Consider the following 18,800-nt stretch of genomic DNA (forward strand, 5'->3'; position numbering starts at 1 on the left):
TGCTCCGTGAGGATCTGACCCGTTGCAGGAGGGGAGAGCGGCTATGGGGCTTGTGTCCCCCTTGCAGGTTCGCCTCCTTGGCAAGATATTCTCGTACGCCTTCAAGCTTGGTTTTTCGTACAATCGTGGTGCCAGAGGGGCCCTCCAAAGGTCATTTAGTCCAACCCAGCCACCCCCACCTGTTTTTGGTTTCCGAACACAGAATGTCTCGGAATTGGGGGCAGGCATGGGAAGGGTCCCAAGTGCCATAGTTGGGGGGTGGGCTAGCCAGTTTTTTGCCCCCGGCGAAGCCCCCAGGAGAGCCAGGCTGCTGCATGAGGCCAATGGGGACCCCCCTAGTCCAGCCGCCTGCTGTTCTCACGGGTCCAGCCGGATGGCCATCCCGGGACCCGAGTGCGAGAGGAACGCTCTCCCTTCCCGTGGTTTCCTGCAACCTGGCATTCAGAAGCATCGCTGCCTCCGTCTGTGGAGAGCCCTTCCCTCCTCCATCCATTTCTCAAGCTCCCCAAGTTGGCCTCCTGTGGCAGGGAGTTCCACAGGTTATCCGAGAGAAAGGTTTTATTTTTGCCTGTCCTGAATATCCCACTGTTCAGCTTCATTGGGTGATGGTTCGTGAGAGAGAATTGCCGTTTTCTTTTGCATTTTGTCTTCTCCTTTTTATTCTTTGGCCTTTTCTGCGTCCCTGAAGACTATAATCCCCTGATTTCATAAGAAGTCTTGCAGCTCAATATCCGCTTTTCTCAAGGTGCCCTGAGCCCATTGGCCAAGGCATCCTCTCTGGCGTTTCGCAATTCCTCCGTAACCTTACAGCAGCCATCCATCTCTCTCTTTATTCTCAATTTTTTTATTGATTTTCCAAAATTTTTAAACAAACATACATCTTAACTGTACTTGATCCAATCTTAGTAACATCGTTAAGTGTCTTCCTCAAATCCCCCTGGCTGATTTTCAGTGTATATCATTGTAACAGTTTTCCAAAACCAATTTTCTCATAAAATTAACTTAGTCACTTAACATCTTTCTTTGTTGCTTATGGTGTTTTCCCCCCACAAATGTCATTTTAAACATTTTCTTCCAGTCTGTTCCTTTTCCTTTAAAAAAAAAAATTATTAAGAATTTAAACAAAGCATATTATCTTAAAACATATCATCTTTGATTCCCCCCCCCCATTTTTCCTCCTCCCCATAAAATAACCCCCTCCCCCCCCGACTTCCCTCAGTTCCAACCTCTGGTTTCTCTACAAATGCTATTCTCTGCATGTTACAAAGCTGTTTAGATCCTTAATTTATCTGACTGATTATTGTCAATAAAGAGTTTGTGAGTGTTTAGTCAAAACCTGCCAAGGAGTCCAGTTCACTTTGTTGTTTCTTTAAATACTTTGTAAAAGGTTCCCATTCATCTTTAAAATCGCAGTTATCCTTGCCCCGTAGTTTATGTGTCAGTTTTGCCAGTTCTGCATAGTCCATCAATTTCTCTTGCCACAGTTCTTTAGTCGGCATTTCCTCGTTCTTCCATCGTTGTGCTATTAAGACTCTTGCCGCCGTTATCGCAGACATGAAGATATTTTTGAACTTCCTTGGCTGGTCTTTTCCTACGATCCCTAACAAGAAAGCTTCAGGTTTTTAACAAATGTTAGATGGAACATTTTCTTCAATTCATTGTATATCATCTCCCAAAACTTTTTAATTTCATTACATTCCCACCACATAGGGGAGAATGTCCCCTCCTTTTCCTTACACTTCCAACACATATTTGAACTGGTTTTATACATTTTTCCTAACTGCACTGGAGTCATATACCATCTATACATCATCTTCATATAATTTTATTTCAGCAAAGAACAATCTGTAAATTTTAAATCAATTTTCTTTAACCTTTTCCAATCTTCCACCATAATGTTATGACCACCGTAATTTTATGATCTGTTCCTTTTCCAAGACAGCTTCTCACCTGATATCAGATGCACAGCCACCCTGCAAAGGGGGACTTTCATATCACAATTGCCCCAATTCCCGGTGGAATCATAGAAGTGCAGAGCTGGAATGGGCCCTCCAGCGGCCATCTAGTCCAACCCCCTTCAATGCAGGGTTGGAGGGTGAGGAGAAGAGTTTGTCTGGCCCCCGCAAAGGGCTCATTGAGGTGATTTCAGCTGCCGGCTTCTCCTAAAAAATTGCACAAAGCAAAGCGCAGTAATAAAGGACTGAGGACTCAAAAGTACAGTTTCTAATACTGATTTTACAAAGAAAAGGTTGGAAAACCTAAATAGGAAGTTTTTAAACTTTGCTTTACCTCGGTCGATCATAATACGTCAGAATTTTTAGGGTTCTACTCTTGTTTGAATTTGGGTCATTTAAAGTTTATGATTTTTCTATTTCCTTCTGAGGAAACTGAATAGTTCAATAAACGAGGTTTGTAGCCGGCATCCCATTAAGGCTTTGTTCTATTTTTGGTTTTTCTAATTCTTTTCCTTAAGCTTTTTGATTTTTCTGATTTAGTTGATTTACACAAGATAATATTTCTAGTCGATTCCTTCTCGTTTCAGGGATTTTCATGGTATTTCATTTATTTTGTGCAATTTCTCAGTGAGTGCCTTTTTTCTACTGGCCTCTCTCACCTGGGCAGGTGCGGCCAAACACCGTGTACTCCTTGCGCCTGACGCACGGCGAGTTCACCTGGACGATGAAGAAGAAATTCAAGCACTTCCAGGAATTACACAGGGATCTCATGAGGCACCGGATCCTGATGAGTTTCCTGCCTCTGACACGGTGAGGAGAGAACCTGCACAGTCGAGGGGTTTTTAATTTTATTTATCTACTTATTCCATAAATCACACACTGCGCTCGCTCGCTCACTCGTTGTTTCCCTGCCCCAAACCATCAGAACAGTTTACAAAACGATAATGTTATCAGTAACAGCAGCATTCAAAAGATAAAATCAGCAATAAAGGAAAAAGCAGATTAAAATGTACCCTGGCAGCCTGCGTGTCTGGGCAGGCGTTGTGTCAACAAGGGATGTTTGTAGCAGGCGCGGGGAAAACAGAACAGGGCTGGGTCTCAAGTGGCAGGGAGTTCCAAAGGTCAGGCGCTAAAACACAAGTTCTTAGAAAGGCGGAACGGGTCTTGTGTGGTGCCTGTATATTTATTTATTGAATTTATATAGTGCCAATTCTGACCGGTGGGGTCAGCAAGAGCGAGGGAAGCCCCACAGAGAGTGCATTGCAGTGGTGCAGCCTTGAAGTCACTGACGCATTTCAGGGGGTTGGACTAGATGACCCTTGGGTCCCTTAACTCTACAATTCTTGGTTTTTAGGAACCAAGCTTTCCCTGTCCAGGAATCGCAGTTGGTAACAGGCTTTGTCCCTCTCTTAGTGGATCTGCTATCTCTCTTTGTGTGTCCAAGCCCACTGTGGCTGGACTTGGTAGCCAAGTGATCTTTCCCAGTAGCCCAAGCTGAGTAACCAGGTGGGGCCAAAACTGCCACGGGTGTTTTTTCAGCAGGGATATTCCGTCGCAGGAGAAGGATGTGAGAGACTCGAGATCAGGATTTGCCTCGGGTGATGGGTGTGTCAAAACGGTTTTAACCTGCGGTGGATTCCACAGTTGTGGTTGTTTAATTGCACGCATAAATATTTTTTATTGCTATTAATTAGCAAACCAAAGTGCAAACATAACAGGAAGGAAGGAAGGAAGGAAGGAAGGAAGGAAGGAAGGAAGGAAGGAAGGAATAGTGCAGGAGCCAGAGTTGGCCCTCAAACAGGATGGCTTTCAAAAAGAACTGGACCTCATTATTATTATTAATAATAATACTATTATTATTATTATTTACTTTTAAAAGACAACTGTTTAGGGAAGTTTTTTAATGTCTGATGCTGTATTGTTTTTAATATTCTGTTGGAAGCCGCCCAGAGTGGCTGGGGAAACCCAGCCAGTTGGGCAGGGTATAAATAATAAATCATTATTATTAATTATTATTATTATTCTACGGTAAGCAAAATTCCCCCTTCCCAGAGGGGCTTTCCTTCTTCCAAGGAGAACCGAGGGGACGCTGAGCAGTGGCCACCTCCCTCCGCCAGCCCCAGAATCCTTCGTCGGGCAGCTGAGGAAGTTGAGCTGAGTTAGACTGTGGAACTCCCTGCCACAGGAAGCCTCCAGCTCGGATGGCTTCCAAGATTTGAGACAGATTCCGGGAGGAGGAGGAGGAAGAGGAGAAGGCTAGCAATGGCTGTCAGCCCCCGGGGCCACGCTCTGCCCCAGCAGCAAATGCTGCTGAATCCCAACTGCTGGAGAGCAGGTCTTGTGTTCGAATCCTGCTGGTTTCCCACAATAGGCACTTAGTTGACCCCTATGAGAACAGGATGCTGGCCTCATCCAGCCGATGTTCTAGAGCATCATTTGTCTCCTCTCTCTCTCCCTCCCAGGTTTGCCGCCCTGGGTTCTCGGTCTGACGGAACAGTGCTGGGGCTGCCGTCTCTGCCCCACGGCGGGGAGGTGTCCCGGCGCCCGTCCAGCAAGCAGGTTTGTGGCCACGCCGTGGGTCTGTGTGCATGTGGGGCTGGAGAGGGGGAGGCGGCCGATAGGAAGGAAGTTGAGCAGTTGGGGAAGTGGTGCAGGAAAAACAACTTACTCCTTAACCTAAAGAAAGCAAAAGAGATTATTGTGGATTTTAGGAAATGTAAATTGAATATTCAGCCACTTATTGAAGGGAAGTGCGTGGAACAGGTCCCAGTGTTTTGATTTCTGGGAATGGAGTTGAGAGATGACCGAACCTGGGGAGAAAACAGCAAACTTATGGTCTGTGTGTGTGGTTTGGGAGCTGCACGGTCAGGGGAAAAACAATGCTGTCCAGGGTTGTAAAGACTGCGGAGAGAATAATTGGGTGCACTCTTCCCACCTTGGATCAAATCTACGCTTCCAGGTGCCATAACAAAGCGGCAGAGATAGCGCAGGATAGTGCGCACCCCGGAAATGATCTCTTTCACCTTCTGCCTTCTGGAAGAAGGTCCAGGGTTATAAAGACCAGGACTAGCCGCCTGAGAAACAGTTTCTACCCAAATGCGATTTTTGGTTTTAAACGCAGTGTAAGGTAGTCTCTAGGGACATGGGTGGCGCTGTGGGTTAAACCACAGAGCCTAGGACTTGCCGATCAGTAGGTCAGCAGTTCGAATCCCCACAACGGGGTGAGCTCCTGTTGCTCGGTCCCTGCTCCTGCCAACCTAGCAGTTCGAAAGCGCGTCAAAGTGCAAGTAGATAAATAGGTACCACTCTGGCGGGAAGGTAAACGGCTTTTCCATGCGCTGCTCTGGTTCTCCAGAAGCGGCTTAGTCCTGCTGGCCACATGACCCAGAAGCTGAATGCCGGCTCCCTCGGCCAGTAAAGCGAGATGAGCGCTGCAACCCCAGAGTCGGCCACGACTGGACCTAATGGTCAGGGGTCCCTTTACCTTTAAGGTAGTGTCTATGGGAGTATATTGTATTTAATTATGGGGTATCAGGGTTTTTAGGGGGCTAACCAGGCTGGGATAGCTGGCTTGTTGGTTTTGAATGTCTGAAATAGATTTTTTTCAATTTCATTGTTCTGTATGGGACAATGACAATAAAGAGCATCGTATCGTATTAAAAAGGAGCGGAGAGAAAGAAGCGTGTTGGGTGGAGCAGGAAAGCAAAGCAGCAGCGCCACCTGCTGGGCAGCTCCGGGAATCGCCGCACAATGCCCTTCAATGCGCTTGAGAGCTTTCCAATTAACTCCAGGGCCCTTAGTTTGCAAACAGCGGAAAGGAAGTGGCAGAAAGTGTCGCCGTGGCTGCAAAGGGGGTGAGCTGGGGTTGCGATATCCCAAACAACCCAAGGCAATGTCTCTTTTCGCTTGTCCCTTGCAGAAGCAGCTGGAGAATTACCTCAACACTTTGCTGGAGATGAGCGTCTACCGCGACTATCATGCCATGGTGATGCCCCTTTTCTCTGCCACCCGCCCGTGCCAGGAGGGAGGGTGCCCTGTTTTCTCTTGGGGGGCAGAGGGGCCCTTCCCCTGGGCTCTCCCCCGATACGCCAGTCGCCATCTTCCTAGAAATGCGCAGGCGGAAGGGCTCCGGCAGGTCATCCAGCCCAACCCCCTGAAATGTGATTCCTGGCGCTGACAGATGCTTTTTTCAATTTCCTTCTCTCGGGCAGGCAGAGTTCCTGGATGTGAGTTCGCTCTCCTTCATCCCGGACCTGGGACCGAAAGGCCTGTGAGTGAAGTGGGGTCCTGGTTATGGGTCTGGGTGTTTTCCTGCCTGCCGCCTGGGCATGATCCTGCGAGGGGCAGAGAGCTTTCCTCCAGTGCCTGCAAGGACCCCTGGCAGGGGAGAAGTTTGGGGGCACCTCTGGCATTCAGCCCAGCTGTTTGTGAACGGGTGGCGCTGTGGTCTAAACCATGGGTAGGCAAACTAAGGCCCGGGGGCCTGATCCGGCCCAATCGCCTTCTCAGTCCGGCCCGCGGACGGTCCGGGAATCAGTATGTTTTTACATGAGTAGAATGTGTGCTTTTATTTAAAATGCATCTCTGGGTTATTTGTGGGGCATAGGAATTTGTTCATTCCCCCACCCCCACAAAGTCTGGCCCCCCACAAAGTCTCAGGGACAATAGACTGGCCCCCTGCTGAAAAAGTTTGCTGACCCCTGGTCTAAACCACTGAGCCTCTTGGTCTTGCTGATCAGAAGGTTGGCAGTTCAAATCCCCACAATGGGGTGAGCTCCCATTGCTCAGTCCCAGCTTCTGCCAACCTAGCAGTTCGAAAGCACACCAGCGCAAGTAGATAAATAGGTACCACTGCAGCGGGAAGGTAAACGGTGTTTCCATGCGCTCTGGCACTCGCCACGGTCCTCCGTGCGCCAGTAGTGGTTTGGTCATGCTGGTCACCTGACCTGGAAATCTGTCTGTGGGCAAACGCCGGCTCCGTAACTCTCGCTGTGTCCCCCCCCCTCTTTCTCCAGGGAGGGCATGATCCTGAAACGGTCTGGAGGCCACCGCTTGCAGGGCCTCAACTGCGCGGGGCGCCATCAGTTCTGCTACCGCTGGTCGAAGAGGTGAGCCTCCCAAGGGTGCTGCTGTGGGGAGAGGGGTGGGTGCTTCTCTCTCGTCCCCCTTTATACCTGTGGGACCCCTTTCCAGGTGGCTGGTGGTGAAAGACTCCTTCCTGCTCTACCTGAAGCCCGAGTCGGGCGTCATCTCCTTCGTGCTTCTCTTCGACACCGGCTTCAACATCCAGGTGGGCAAGAAGCCCACCGAGACCAAGCACGGCGTGCGCATTGACAACACCTGCAGGTCAGGACGCCTGGGTCCCCGTGGCTGGGGCAGATCGGGGGGGGGGGTGCCTTAAGCAAGAGTCCCGTCCGAGAGAGGCAGGATCCGAGCCAAGATGAAGAAATCGCTCAAGGGAGCAGAAGGGCTTGGCTGTTTACCTGCCTCTTGGCTCAAGAGTCTCCAAGGGGAAGAGCGTTTCCTGCCCTGCCCATCCCAGGAATGAGCAGAAGGAGAATGGGAGAATCTCAGAATCATAGTTTGAAGGGGTCCCATGGGTCATCTAGCCCAACCCCCTGCAATGCAGGAATAATAATAATAATAATAATAATAATAATAATAATATATTGTATATACCCCTCCCATCTGGCTGGGTTTCCCAAGCCACTCTGGGTTGCTCCTAACAGAATAATAATAATAATAGCTTTAAAAACTCCAAGGAAGGGGAGTCTTATCTATCACCTTTTGAGGGAGTCTGTTCCACAGCTGAGCAGCTCTTACTCTCAGAAAGTTCTTTATAATATTTAGCCGGGATCTCCTTTCTCGCAACTTGAAGCCGTGGATTCGAGTCCTACCTTGCTTGCTCCCTCTTCCATGTGGCAGCCCTTGAGCTATTTGAAGATGGCTCTCCTATCTCTCCCAGTGTCCTCTTGTGGAACCTCCATGTCCAGAGCAGTCTATCTCAATTCTGAGATCAGGGGTCCCTGTGGGGACCGGACGCTGGTCTTCCTGGGCCCCCTTTGGCCTGACCGGCCGCCGGACTCATACGCTGCCCTCCCCAGAGCAGTTGGGGAAACCCAGCCAGATGGGCTGGGTATAAATATTAAATTATTATTATTATTTTTATCCCCAACCCAGGTCTCTCATCCTGAAGTGCAGCAGCTACCGCCAGGCCTGCTGGTGGTGCCAGGAGATCACCGAACTGGCCGAGGGCAAGGGCAGAGATTTCCTGCGGCTCCATCGGCACCAGGGCTTTGTGCCCCCTCGCAAGGAGACCCCTGCCCGCTGGTGAGCCCTGGGGGTCCTGGGCTGGGCGGGTGGGTCCTCAGCCCCCCAAGGTCTCTCTCTCCCCCATCACCCTGTCTTTCTCTTTTTTTAAAACAATAATTTTTATTAATTTTAACATATGAACTATAATACATACCCCAAAACCTCACCACTTGTACAATCTTTTTATGGAACTCCCATCAGCACCTCTGGTGATCCACCCCGTTTCGACCACTTCTTATGCATTTCTTAAATTCATATTGCCTTTAATTATCTTAACTAACCATCCTCCCCTTTATCCATTTTTGCAATAATTCCAATAATTCACCTCACAAAACTTCTTGCAAACCTACAAACGTAGTTTGATCATCACTATTACTTTTCAAATAGCCTGTAAATTTACACCAGTCTTCTGTGAATTTCTGGTCCCGCAGATTTCGAATCCTTCCTGTTAGTTTATCTAATTCTGCGTAGTCCATCAATTTCATCCTCCATTCTTCTTTCGTCGATAATTCTTGCTTCCATTTTTGGGCCGGTAATATTCTTGCTGCCGATGTTGCATATAAAAACAGTTTACATTCTTTTCTATTTATATCACTCCCCACAATGCCCAGTAAAAATGCTTCTGGTTTCTTTATGAATGTATATTTCAACATTTTTTTCATCTCATTATATATCAATTCCCAGAAGCTTTTCAACACCCTCTCTTTTCTCTTTTTCTCCACTTTTAGGTTTGTGAACGGTGCTGGGTATTTTGCGGCGGTGGCGGAGGCCGTGGCGCAGGCGAAAGAGGAGATCTTCATCACGGACTGGTGGTCAGTGCCGGGGGGGGGGTTCTTGGGTTGGGGGCCGCCCGGCCTCGGCAGTGGGCAGGGGAGGTGCCTAGCTTCCCAAAGTGTCCCCTCCTCAATCTCCATATTTTTGAAGTTGTGCAACTGCCAACGGAGATCTATGGGTGCTATACAAATGTAATTAATCATCAGAATAAATAGGTTCTCTCCTTTTTTGGAAAAAAGATATTCCTGGTCCCAAAATAGGGGGGCCACAAATGGACGCCGTGATCCCCTCCCTGCTCTTCTCTCCACAAGGCTGGCCTGTGGGAGACCTGAGTGCGAGGTTTCTGTGCCCAGCCAGAGGGCAGCATCTAATATTATTTATTAAATTTATATTCTACCCTTCAGCTCGCAACTCAGCTTCTAGGCTAATCCCAATTGAATGGGCAATGGGGGCCAATCATCATCATCATCATCATCATCATCATCATCATCATAAAATTTTATTTATATCCCGCCCTCCCCAGCCAAAGCCGGGCTCAGAGCGGCTAACAACAGTAAAACAATAACAGCATTCTAAAATCAATTCGTTATAAAATCAGTTCAAATGATCCGGGGGGGGCTCTTCCTTTTAAATGCAGCCAGTGCGGACATGCTAAATGCGGGACGGAGCCCCCCCAGCCCCACTCTTTTTGCTCCCTGCCTTGCAGTGGGCTGGACTAGATGAGCTCCGGGGGTCCCTTCCAACGCCACGATTATTCTGTGATTCCCAGGCTCAGCCCGGAGATCTACATGAAGCGCCCAGCGCAGTCGGACGAGTGGAGGCTGGACCTCCTTTTGAAACACAAAGCGGTGAGCAGCCCCCCCCCCCGCCTGAGGTTTGGGGTTGGGTGGGGGTGCCTTTATTCCTTCCTCCCCCCCCCCACATCGCGACTGCCTGATGTCTGCCTGCACCCCCTCCATCTTTTCCCCCTTGCCTCTTGAGCTGTGCGTCCTGCTTTTTCGTGGGGTTGGGCTGGATGACCTCTGGGTGTACCCCTCTCAACTCTGCCCTTCTGCCATCCTTTCAGGAGCAAGGGGTGCGCATCTGTGTGCTGCTCTTCAAGGAGGTGGGCTTGGCCTTGGGCATCAACAGCGACTACAGCAAACGGGCCCTCATGCTGCTGCACCCCAACATCAAGGTAAGGGGACCCCCCACTTTTGCACAACCGGCCGGTGCAAATTCGCACCCAGGGTTTTGCCCTCTTCCCGCTGTTGTCTCTCTGTGTCTCCCAAATGGCCGTCGCCCCACAGACCCATTTGTGCCAAACTGGCAGGCCTCCAAGGTCAGACTTGAACCCTGGTCGCTGCAAGTTCCTAGTCCTCAACACAACAGTGAAGATGATCTGGGAACCAAGCCTGATGAGGAGCGGTTGAAGGAGCTGGGTATGTTTAGCCTGGAGAAGAGGAGACTGAGAGGAGTAATAATAATAATAATAATAATAATAATAATAATAATAATAATAATATATTTATACCCCACCCATCTGGCTGGGCTTCCCCAGCCACTCTGGGCAGCTTCCAACAAAATATTAAAATACCATAACACATCAAACATTAAAAGCTTCCCTAAACAGGGCTGCCTTCAGATGTCTTCAGATATGAGAGCCATCTTCAGGTATCTCAAGGGCATGGAAAATGGAGCAAGCTTGTTTCCTGCTGCTCCAGAGGGCAGGACTTGAACCCGTGGCTTCAAGTTACAACTTGGAGATTTTTAAGCAGAAGTCAGGCTGAGATTCCTGCACTGCAGGGGGTTGGACGAGATGACCCTTGGGTCCCTTCCAACTCTACAATCCTATTATTCTATTATTCTTTTTATTTTTGCATGACACCACAATGGCAAATCTTTTAATTGCCGGAAGTGCAACAGCAGGGATCATTCAGTTTGTAACTTAAGAGTTAATTTTATTGATGTTTATTTATTTATTTTGATTAATTCTTTTATTAAGAATTTCAGCATAGCAATTTATCAAAGACATATCAAAGAGTGGCTGGGGAAACTCAGCCAGATGGGCGGGGTATAAATAATAAATTATTATTATTATTATTATTATTATTATTATTATTATTATTATTATATCATCCTCATTCCCCCACCCCCTATTTTTCCCTCTCCCCCTCCCCAAGAAAAGCCCACCCTTGCACCCCCGCCCAGACTTCCCTCAGCTCCTCTCTCTGGTTTTTCAGCACATGTCATTCTCCCCATATTATAAAATTGTAAAGATCCTTAAATTACCTGTCTGTATGTTACCAAATTATTCTATTATTCTAACCCTGTGAAGCCTGAGAGGCAGGGACTGGCCACCCCCAGAAAGCTTCGCAGCCCAGGGGGTGGGATTTGAACCCTGGTGTCTCCCAGGTCCAACCCTCTAACCACTACACCATACTGCCTCAGGGCAAGAGGGTGGCTGGGTGGGCATCCCAGACCCCACACAGGACTGAGCCACCCCAAAATATCTCTCTGCCCCCCACCGCAGGTGATGCGCCACCCCGACCACGTCTCCTCCATCATCTTCCTGTGGGCCCACCATGAGAAACTGGTGGTGGTGGACCAGTCCGTGGCCTTTCTGGGCGGCCTGGATCTGGCCTATGGGCGCTGGGACACGCACGAGTACCGCCTGGCGGACCTGGAGGGCGACGACTGCCGGGCCCCCAAGGTAGCATTGGGGGGGTTGGGGGGTCCCTCTCCCTGCTGTCCCCTTTTTTCCGCAGACCCCCAGTCTGTTTCCCCCCTCTCAATGGCTTCCTCTCCACTCTTAGCTCTCCCTGAGCCCACAAATGCGTTGGCCAAGCACCAAATTGTCTGCAGTCCTCCCTGTGTGCCATAAGGATTATGGCCTTGGCTCATGAGCTGGGTGCGAGTTCTGCCGCTCTTTTTCCTCTGCAACGGCTGTTCTGATTCGTCTACATTCCGTGACATCACAGCTACACTCAGCCAATGGCTGCAAGCAGGTTCAGAGCAGGCACATGAGCGCCACCTAGTGGCCGCCAAGCCCAGGAACGCCCTCTTTTTGCTTTTCTCTTTCTCCTTCTCATCTGTTTCTGACTCGTTCCTCCTCTCCTCTCCTCTTCTCCTCCTCCTCCTCTTGCTTTCCCTCTCCCTCTTTCTCCCCCTCCCTCCCCACAGGGACGCTGGTAGCCGCCTTCTCCTCCCGCTGACCCCCTCTCTCTCTCAGGGCGGAGGGGCTGCCCTTCCAGGGGGGGACGAAGCCCCCGTTGACCTGGCCACCAACCAGCGCCTCTGGCTGGGCAAGGACTACAGCAACCTCATTGCCAAGGACTGGGTGCAGCTGGACAGACCCTTCGAAGGTGGGTGAGGGGCTGGGGGGGAGGGGGTCGAACCCGGGTAAAGCGGGGGGGGGGTGCCCCAAAACCACATTTCCCTTCCCACCCCACCCCAAACTGGGAGCTGCCACGGCGGTCCGTTGCAGTAGAAAAAAGACAGTCGCGGAACCGAGAACTTACACAAAACATATGAAATACCGTGGGAAATCCCCGAAACGAGAAGGAATCGGCTGGAAATATTATCTTGTAGAATTCAACCAAATAACAAAAATCAACAGGTTTAAGGAAAACCTAGAATCGAACAAAGCCTTAACGGGATGCCAGCTACAAACCTCATTTCAGTGAACTGTTCAGCTTCCGCAGAAGGAAATAAGAGAAATCATAAACCTTAAATGATTTTAAACAAACTCAAGGACAGTGTTAGGAGAGAGGGAAGAAAACTTTGTCTCTATCCTACTACGCCGTGCATATTCCCGTCTCCCCAAAACAAAGTCCCATGGTCCATCACTGGGTCTGGTGTGTGGGGAAGCCCCCAGAGGCAGGTGTAAGGATGGAGGAGGTGATTCTGCCAGCCTCTGCAATGTCTCCACTTTGCAATTCCCCTTAAGCCTGGCTGCTGGATCGGGCCCAAAGGGGCCTGATGGTGGGGGCTTCCAGGGCCCCAGCCCCTCCCCGATCCTGCTGCCTGGGGGGCTAACGGCAGGTGTGGGTCAGATTTCATTGACAGGTGCCAGACTCCGCGGATGCCATGGAGGGACGTTGGGGTGGCCATTCACGGCCTGGCCGCACGGGACGTTGCGCGGCACTTCATCCAGCGATGGAACTTCACCAAGGTGAGTCGCGGAATCGCAGAACGGCAGAGAATCGCAGAATTGTCGGGCGGGGAGGGACCCCCTGCATAGCTGTCAACCGTCCCTTATTTGGCGGGAAAGTCCCTTATCCCAGCGCCGTGTCCCGCTGCTGTCCCTTATTGATGATGTCCCTTAAATTTCCCGGGTTTCAAAGGAAGCAGCTCCTCTCCCTCCCTGCTGGCCAGGGAGGAGGGAGGCTCCAGCTGTGTTGCTTGGCTGCGTTGCTCACCCAATAAGGAGTCTAAGAACGACTGGGGGGTGGAGCTTGCCTGCCTTGTGCCAATCAAATCGGCCGCGTTGCCTGGGGACTCGCCTTTGCTCAGCGCTTCCCAGCGGAGAGGTGACGGTGGTTTTCCTTGCTGCATCCCCTTTGCCGGGTTGCTGCGCTGTGGGAACCACTGCTTGAGGCTTCGTTTGGCTGCTGGTTGACTAAAATCCCGTATTTTGGCTGCTGATCCCTTATTTTCGAGGCTGCTGGTCCCTTATTTTCAAATCTGTAAGCTGACACCTATGACCCCCTGTTGCATTCCAAAGGCAAAGGAAGGATTGATTAATAAAATAAACAGGAGGCTTGGCCAGCAAGACTCTGGGAGGAAGTGCCAGGAATAATCTGTCCCAGCCTGGCCCAGGTCCCTTTTATTAACAGAAATTATTATCAATAATTTAATCAGAAATTATTATCAATGACTCAAACCCAGTCAACGCAACGCGTTCATCGCGGACACAATGGCTTGCTCCACATTTTCGTAATTCCTCATAGTAATCTCACCTGACCCCCACAACGCCCCCCAGGGTCATCCAGCCCAACCCCCCCCCCCCACGATGCAGGAATCACAAGTAAGAATTCCTGGCAGGTGAACGTCCCGCCTCCGTTGGGAAACCTCCAGTTTCCCAACGAGAGCCAGTGTGGTGTAGTGGTTAAGAGCGGCAGACTCGTAATCTGGGGAACCGGGTTCGCTTCCCCGCTCCTCCACCTGCAGCTGCTGGGTGACCTTGGGCTAGTCACACTTCTCTGAAGTCTCTCAGCCCCACTCACCTCACAGAGTGTTTGTTGGGGGGGAGGAAGGGAAAGGAGAATGTTAGCCGCTTTGAGACTCCTTCGGGTAGTGATAAAGCGGGGTATCAAATCTAAATCTAATTCAGGGAAGGAGAGTCCATCTTCCCCTTCCAAGGGAGCCCATTCTGCTGCGCAGCAGCTCTTCCTCTCCGAAATTCCCCCCTGCGGCTCAGTTGGAATCTCCCTTCTTGCAGTTTGGCTCCTGCCCTCTGAAATGATCGTATTTTTCGCTCCATAAGACGCACCTGACCATAAGAGGCACCTAGTTTTCAGAGGAGGAAAGGGGGAAAGCCCTCATTTTTGAGGATCAGCTCAAAGTTGTGCAGCTTCTTTTGCAAAGGGAAAAAAATCCTGTTTTTATGGGGTTCGACTCACAGTTCTGCAGCTTCTTTAGGAAAGAAAAGGGAGCTGTTTCTACAATTTCCAGACAGATAATAGTCACATATCGCTGGGGAAACAAACAGCCTCCGTCTGCAGAACATTCAACAATGGAGGCCTGGGCAAGGGGCCAGAAAGGGAGCCAGCAACCGACCACACATTTGCTCCATAAGACGTACAGACATCTCCCCTTACTTTTTAGGAGGAAAAAAGTGTGTCTTATGGAGCGAAAAATACGGTAGCTTGCTCTGTCTTCCGTGGGGCAGCCCTTCAGGTGCATGTTTGCAGGTGCATGTTGAGAGGAAGGGGGTGTAGAGATGGTGGGGCTGAACAGAACCCCCACCCCCAGATCTGCCAGCAGAGCCAACAAATATCTCTTCTGCCCCCCCCAGCCAATAACCCCCCTTGCAAATAAATACAATTCCAGGGTTAAGACTGTCTGAGTGCAGCAGATCTGGGACTCCACAGCTGCCTCTGCTGGGCAAAGATGCTTCTGGGGGTGTCTCCCTCCCTCCTCCTGATTCTCCTTTCTTTTCCTTTCTTTTTTCAATTTTATTTATTCATTTTATAACACAACTAAGCAACACAAACAGAAAAACAAACAATACAAACCAATTCTTATCCTTATTTTTTCTAAACATTGTTAGGTGGGCTTCCCAAGTCCCCCCTATCTGATTTTCACTTTACCTCATCTTTTGTTGTTGTTGTTGTTGTTTAGTCGTTTAGTCGTGTCCGACTCTTCGTGACCCCATGGACCAGAGCACGCCAGGCACCTCTGTCCTCCACTACCTCCCGCAGTTTGGTCAGACTCATGTTTGTGGCTTCGAGAACACTATCCAACCATCTCATCCTCTGTCGCCCCCTTCTCCTTGTGCCCTCCATCTTTCCCAGCATCAGTGTCTTCTCCAGGGAGTCTTCTCTTCTCATGAGGTGGCCAAAGTACTGGAGCCTCAGCTTCACGATCTGTCCTTCCAGTGAGCACTCAGGGCTGATTTCATTAAGAATGGATGCGTTTGATCTTCTTGCAGTCCATGGGACTCTCAAGAGTCTTCTCCAGCACCATAATTCAAAAGCATCAATTCTTCGGCGATCAGCCTTCTTTATGGTCCAGCTCTCACTTCCATACATCACTACTGGGAAAACCATGGCTTTAACTATACGGACCTTTGTTGGCAAGGTGATGTCTCTACTTCTCAAGATGCTGTCTAGGCCTGTCATTGCCCTTCTCCCAAGAAGCAGGCGTCTTTTAATTTCGTGGCTGCTGTCACCATCTGCAGTGATCATGGAGCCCAAGAAAGTAAAATCTCTCACTGCCTCCATTTCTTCTCCTTCTATTTGCCAGGAGGTGATGGGACCAGTGGCCATGATCTTCGTTTTTTTGATGTTGAGCCTCAGACCATATTTTGCGCTCTCCTCTTTCACCCTCATTAAAAGGTTCTTTAATTCCTCCTCACTTTCTGCCATCAAGGTTGTGTCATCTGCATATCTGAGGTTGTTGATATTTCTTCCAGCAATCTTAATTCCAGCTTGGGATTCATCCAGCCCAGCCTTTCGCATGATGTATTCTGCGTATAAATTAAATAAGCAGGGAGACAAAATACAGCCTTGTCGTACGCCTTTCCCAATTTTGAACCAATCAGTTGTTCCATATCCAGTTCTAACTGTAGCTTCTTGTCCCACATAGAGATTTCTCAGGAGACAGATGAGGTGATCAGGCACTCCCATTTCTTTAAGAACTTGCCATAGTTTGCTGTGGTCGACACAGTCAAAGGCTTTTGCATAGTCAATGAAGCAGAAGTAGATGTCTTTCTGGAACTCTCTAGCTTTCTCCATAATCCAGCGCATGTTTGCAATTTGGTCTCTGGTTCCTCTGCCTCTTCTAAATCCAGCTTGCACTTCTGGGAGTTCTCGGTCCACATACTGCTTGAGCCTTCCTTGGAGAATTTTAAGCATAACCTTGCTAGCGTGTGAAATGAGTGCAATTGTGCGGTAGTTGGAGCATTCTTTGGCACTGCCCTTCTTTGGGATTGGGATGTAGACTGATCTTCTCCAATCTTCTGGCCACTGCTGAGTTTTCCAAATTTGCTGGCATATTGAGTGTAGCACCTTAACAGCATCATCTTTTAAAATTTTAAATAGTTCAGCTGGAATACCATCACTTCCACTGGCCTTGTTATTTGCAGTGCTTTCTAAGGCCCATTTGACTTCACTTTCCAGGATGTCTGGCTCAAGGTCAGCAACCACACTACCTGGGGTGTACGAGACATCCATATCTTTCTGGTATAATTCCTCTGTGTATTCTTGCCACCTCTTCTTGATGTCTTCTGCTTCTGTTAGGTCCTTACCACTTTTGTCTTTTATTATGGTAATCTTTGTACGAAATGTTCCTTTCATATCTCCAATTTTCTTGAACAGATCTCTGGTTCTTCCTATTCTGTTGTTTTCCTCTATTTGTTTGCATTGCTCGTTTAAGAAGGCCTTCTTGTCTCTCCTTGCTATTCTTTGGAAATCTGCATTCAATTTCCTGTATCTTTCACTATCTCCCTTGCATTTTGCTTGCCTTCTCTCCTCCGCTATTTGTAAGGCCTCGTTGGACAGCCACTTTGCTTTCTTGCATTTCCTTTTCATTGGGATGGTTTTCGTTGCTGCCTCCTGTACAATGTTACGAGCCTCCATCCATAGTTCTTCAGGCACTCTGTCCACCAAATCTAAATCCTTAAACCTGTTCGTCACTTCCACTGTGTACTCATAAGGGATTTGACTTAGATTGTATCTTACCGGCCCAGTGGTTTTTCCTACTTTCTTCAGTTTAAGCTTGAATTTTGCTATAAGAAGCTGATGATCTGAGCCACAGTCAGCTCCAGGTCTTGTTTTTGCTGACTGTATAGAGCTTCTCCATCTTTGGCTGCAGAGAATATAATCAATCTGATTTCGATACTGCCCATCTGGTGATGTCCATGTGTAGAGTCGTCTCTTGTGTTGTTGGAAAAGCGTGTTTGTGATGACCAGCTTGTTCTCTTGACAGAACTCTATTAGCCTTTGCCCTGCTTCGTTTTGAACTCCAAGGCCAAACTTGCCAGTTGTTCCTTTTATCTCTTGATTCCCTACTTTAGCATTCCAATCCCCTATAATGAGAAGAACATCCTTCTTTGGTGTCACTTCTATAAGGTCTTGTAAGTCTTCATAGAATTGGTCTATTTCAGTTTCTTCAGCACCAGTGGTTGGTGCATAAACTTGGATTACTGTGATGTTAAAAGGTCTGCCTTGGATTCGTATCGAGATCATTCTATCATTTTTGAGATTGCATCCCAGTACAGCTTTCGCCACTCTTTTGTTGACTATGAGGGCCACTCCATTTCTTTTACGGGATTTTTGCCCACAGTAGTAGATGTGATGGTCATCCGAACTGAATTCGCCCATTCCCGTCCATTTTAGTTCACTGATGCCCAGGATGTCAATATTTATTCTTGCCATCTCATTTTTGACCACCTCCAACTTACCCAGGTTCATGGTTCTTACATTCCAGGTTCCTATGCAATATTTTTCTTTACAGCATTGGACTTTCCTTTCGCTTCCAGGCATATCCGCAACTGAGCGTCCTTTCGGCTTTGGCCCAGCCGCTTCATCAGCTCTGGATCTACTTGTACTTGCCCTCCGCTCTTCCCCAGTAGCATGTTGGACGCCTTCCGACCTGAGGGGCTCATCTTCCAGCGTCATAACTTTTATATGCCTGTTGTCTTTGTCCATGGAGTTTTCTTGGCAAGGATACTGGAGTGGCTTGCCGGTTCCTCCTCCAGGTGGATCACGTTTGGTCAAAACTCTCCACTATGACCTGTTCATCTTGTGTGCCCTGCTCGGCGTAGTTCATAGCTTCTCTGAGTTCTTCAAGCCCCTTCGCCACGGCAAGGCAGTGATCCATGAAGGGGTACCTCATCTTTAGCAGTTTATATATATCATATTTTTTAACCATATTTTTTTTATCACGCTTACTTTTACCATAAAGATCTTCACATTTTATCACTTACAAATAATACGCTTTTAAAATACACTGTCTTCTACTTCTAACCCTGCAGCCTATATCCGCTTCCAAAGCTGTTCTAAGATTTAAATATTAACATATTTTTAAAAAATATTCTTTAAACTTCTTCTTCCA

The 18,800-nt window shown here is 48.7% G+C and overlaps 1 protein-coding gene across 1 annotated transcript in view; it reads left to right on the top strand.

Annotated features, from left to right (window-relative positions):
* PLD2 (phospholipase D2) overlaps positions 1-18,800 on the top strand; it is a 37,473-nt gene that overhangs the window by 9,532 nt on the left and 9,141 nt on the right. The window contains exons 4-16 of the mRNA XM_083580849.1: positions 2,623-2,765; positions 4,418-4,514; positions 5,875-5,940; positions 6,167-6,225; positions 6,971-7,063; positions 7,149-7,301; positions 8,136-8,285; positions 8,996-9,079; positions 9,811-9,889; positions 10,108-10,218; positions 11,554-11,733; positions 12,253-12,385; positions 13,076-13,194. Of these exons, the coding sequence (XP_083436975.1) occupies positions 2,623-2,765; positions 4,418-4,514; positions 5,875-5,940; positions 6,167-6,225; positions 6,971-7,063; positions 7,149-7,301; positions 8,136-8,285; positions 8,996-9,079; positions 9,811-9,889; positions 10,108-10,218; positions 11,554-11,733; positions 12,253-12,385; positions 13,076-13,194 (1,467 nt within the window). The remainder of the gene's footprint in view (positions 1-2,622; positions 2,766-4,417; positions 4,515-5,874; positions 5,941-6,166; positions 6,226-6,970; positions 7,064-7,148; positions 7,302-8,135; positions 8,286-8,995; positions 9,080-9,810; positions 9,890-10,107; positions 10,219-11,553; positions 11,734-12,252; positions 12,386-13,075; positions 13,195-18,800) is intronic.

The sequence above is a fragment of the Podarcis filfolensis genome, assembly GCF_964270895.1.
Source record: "Podarcis filfolensis genome assembly, chromosome: 13".
NCBI lineage: Eukaryota > Metazoa > Chordata > Lepidosauria > Squamata > Lacertidae > Podarcis > Podarcis filfolensis.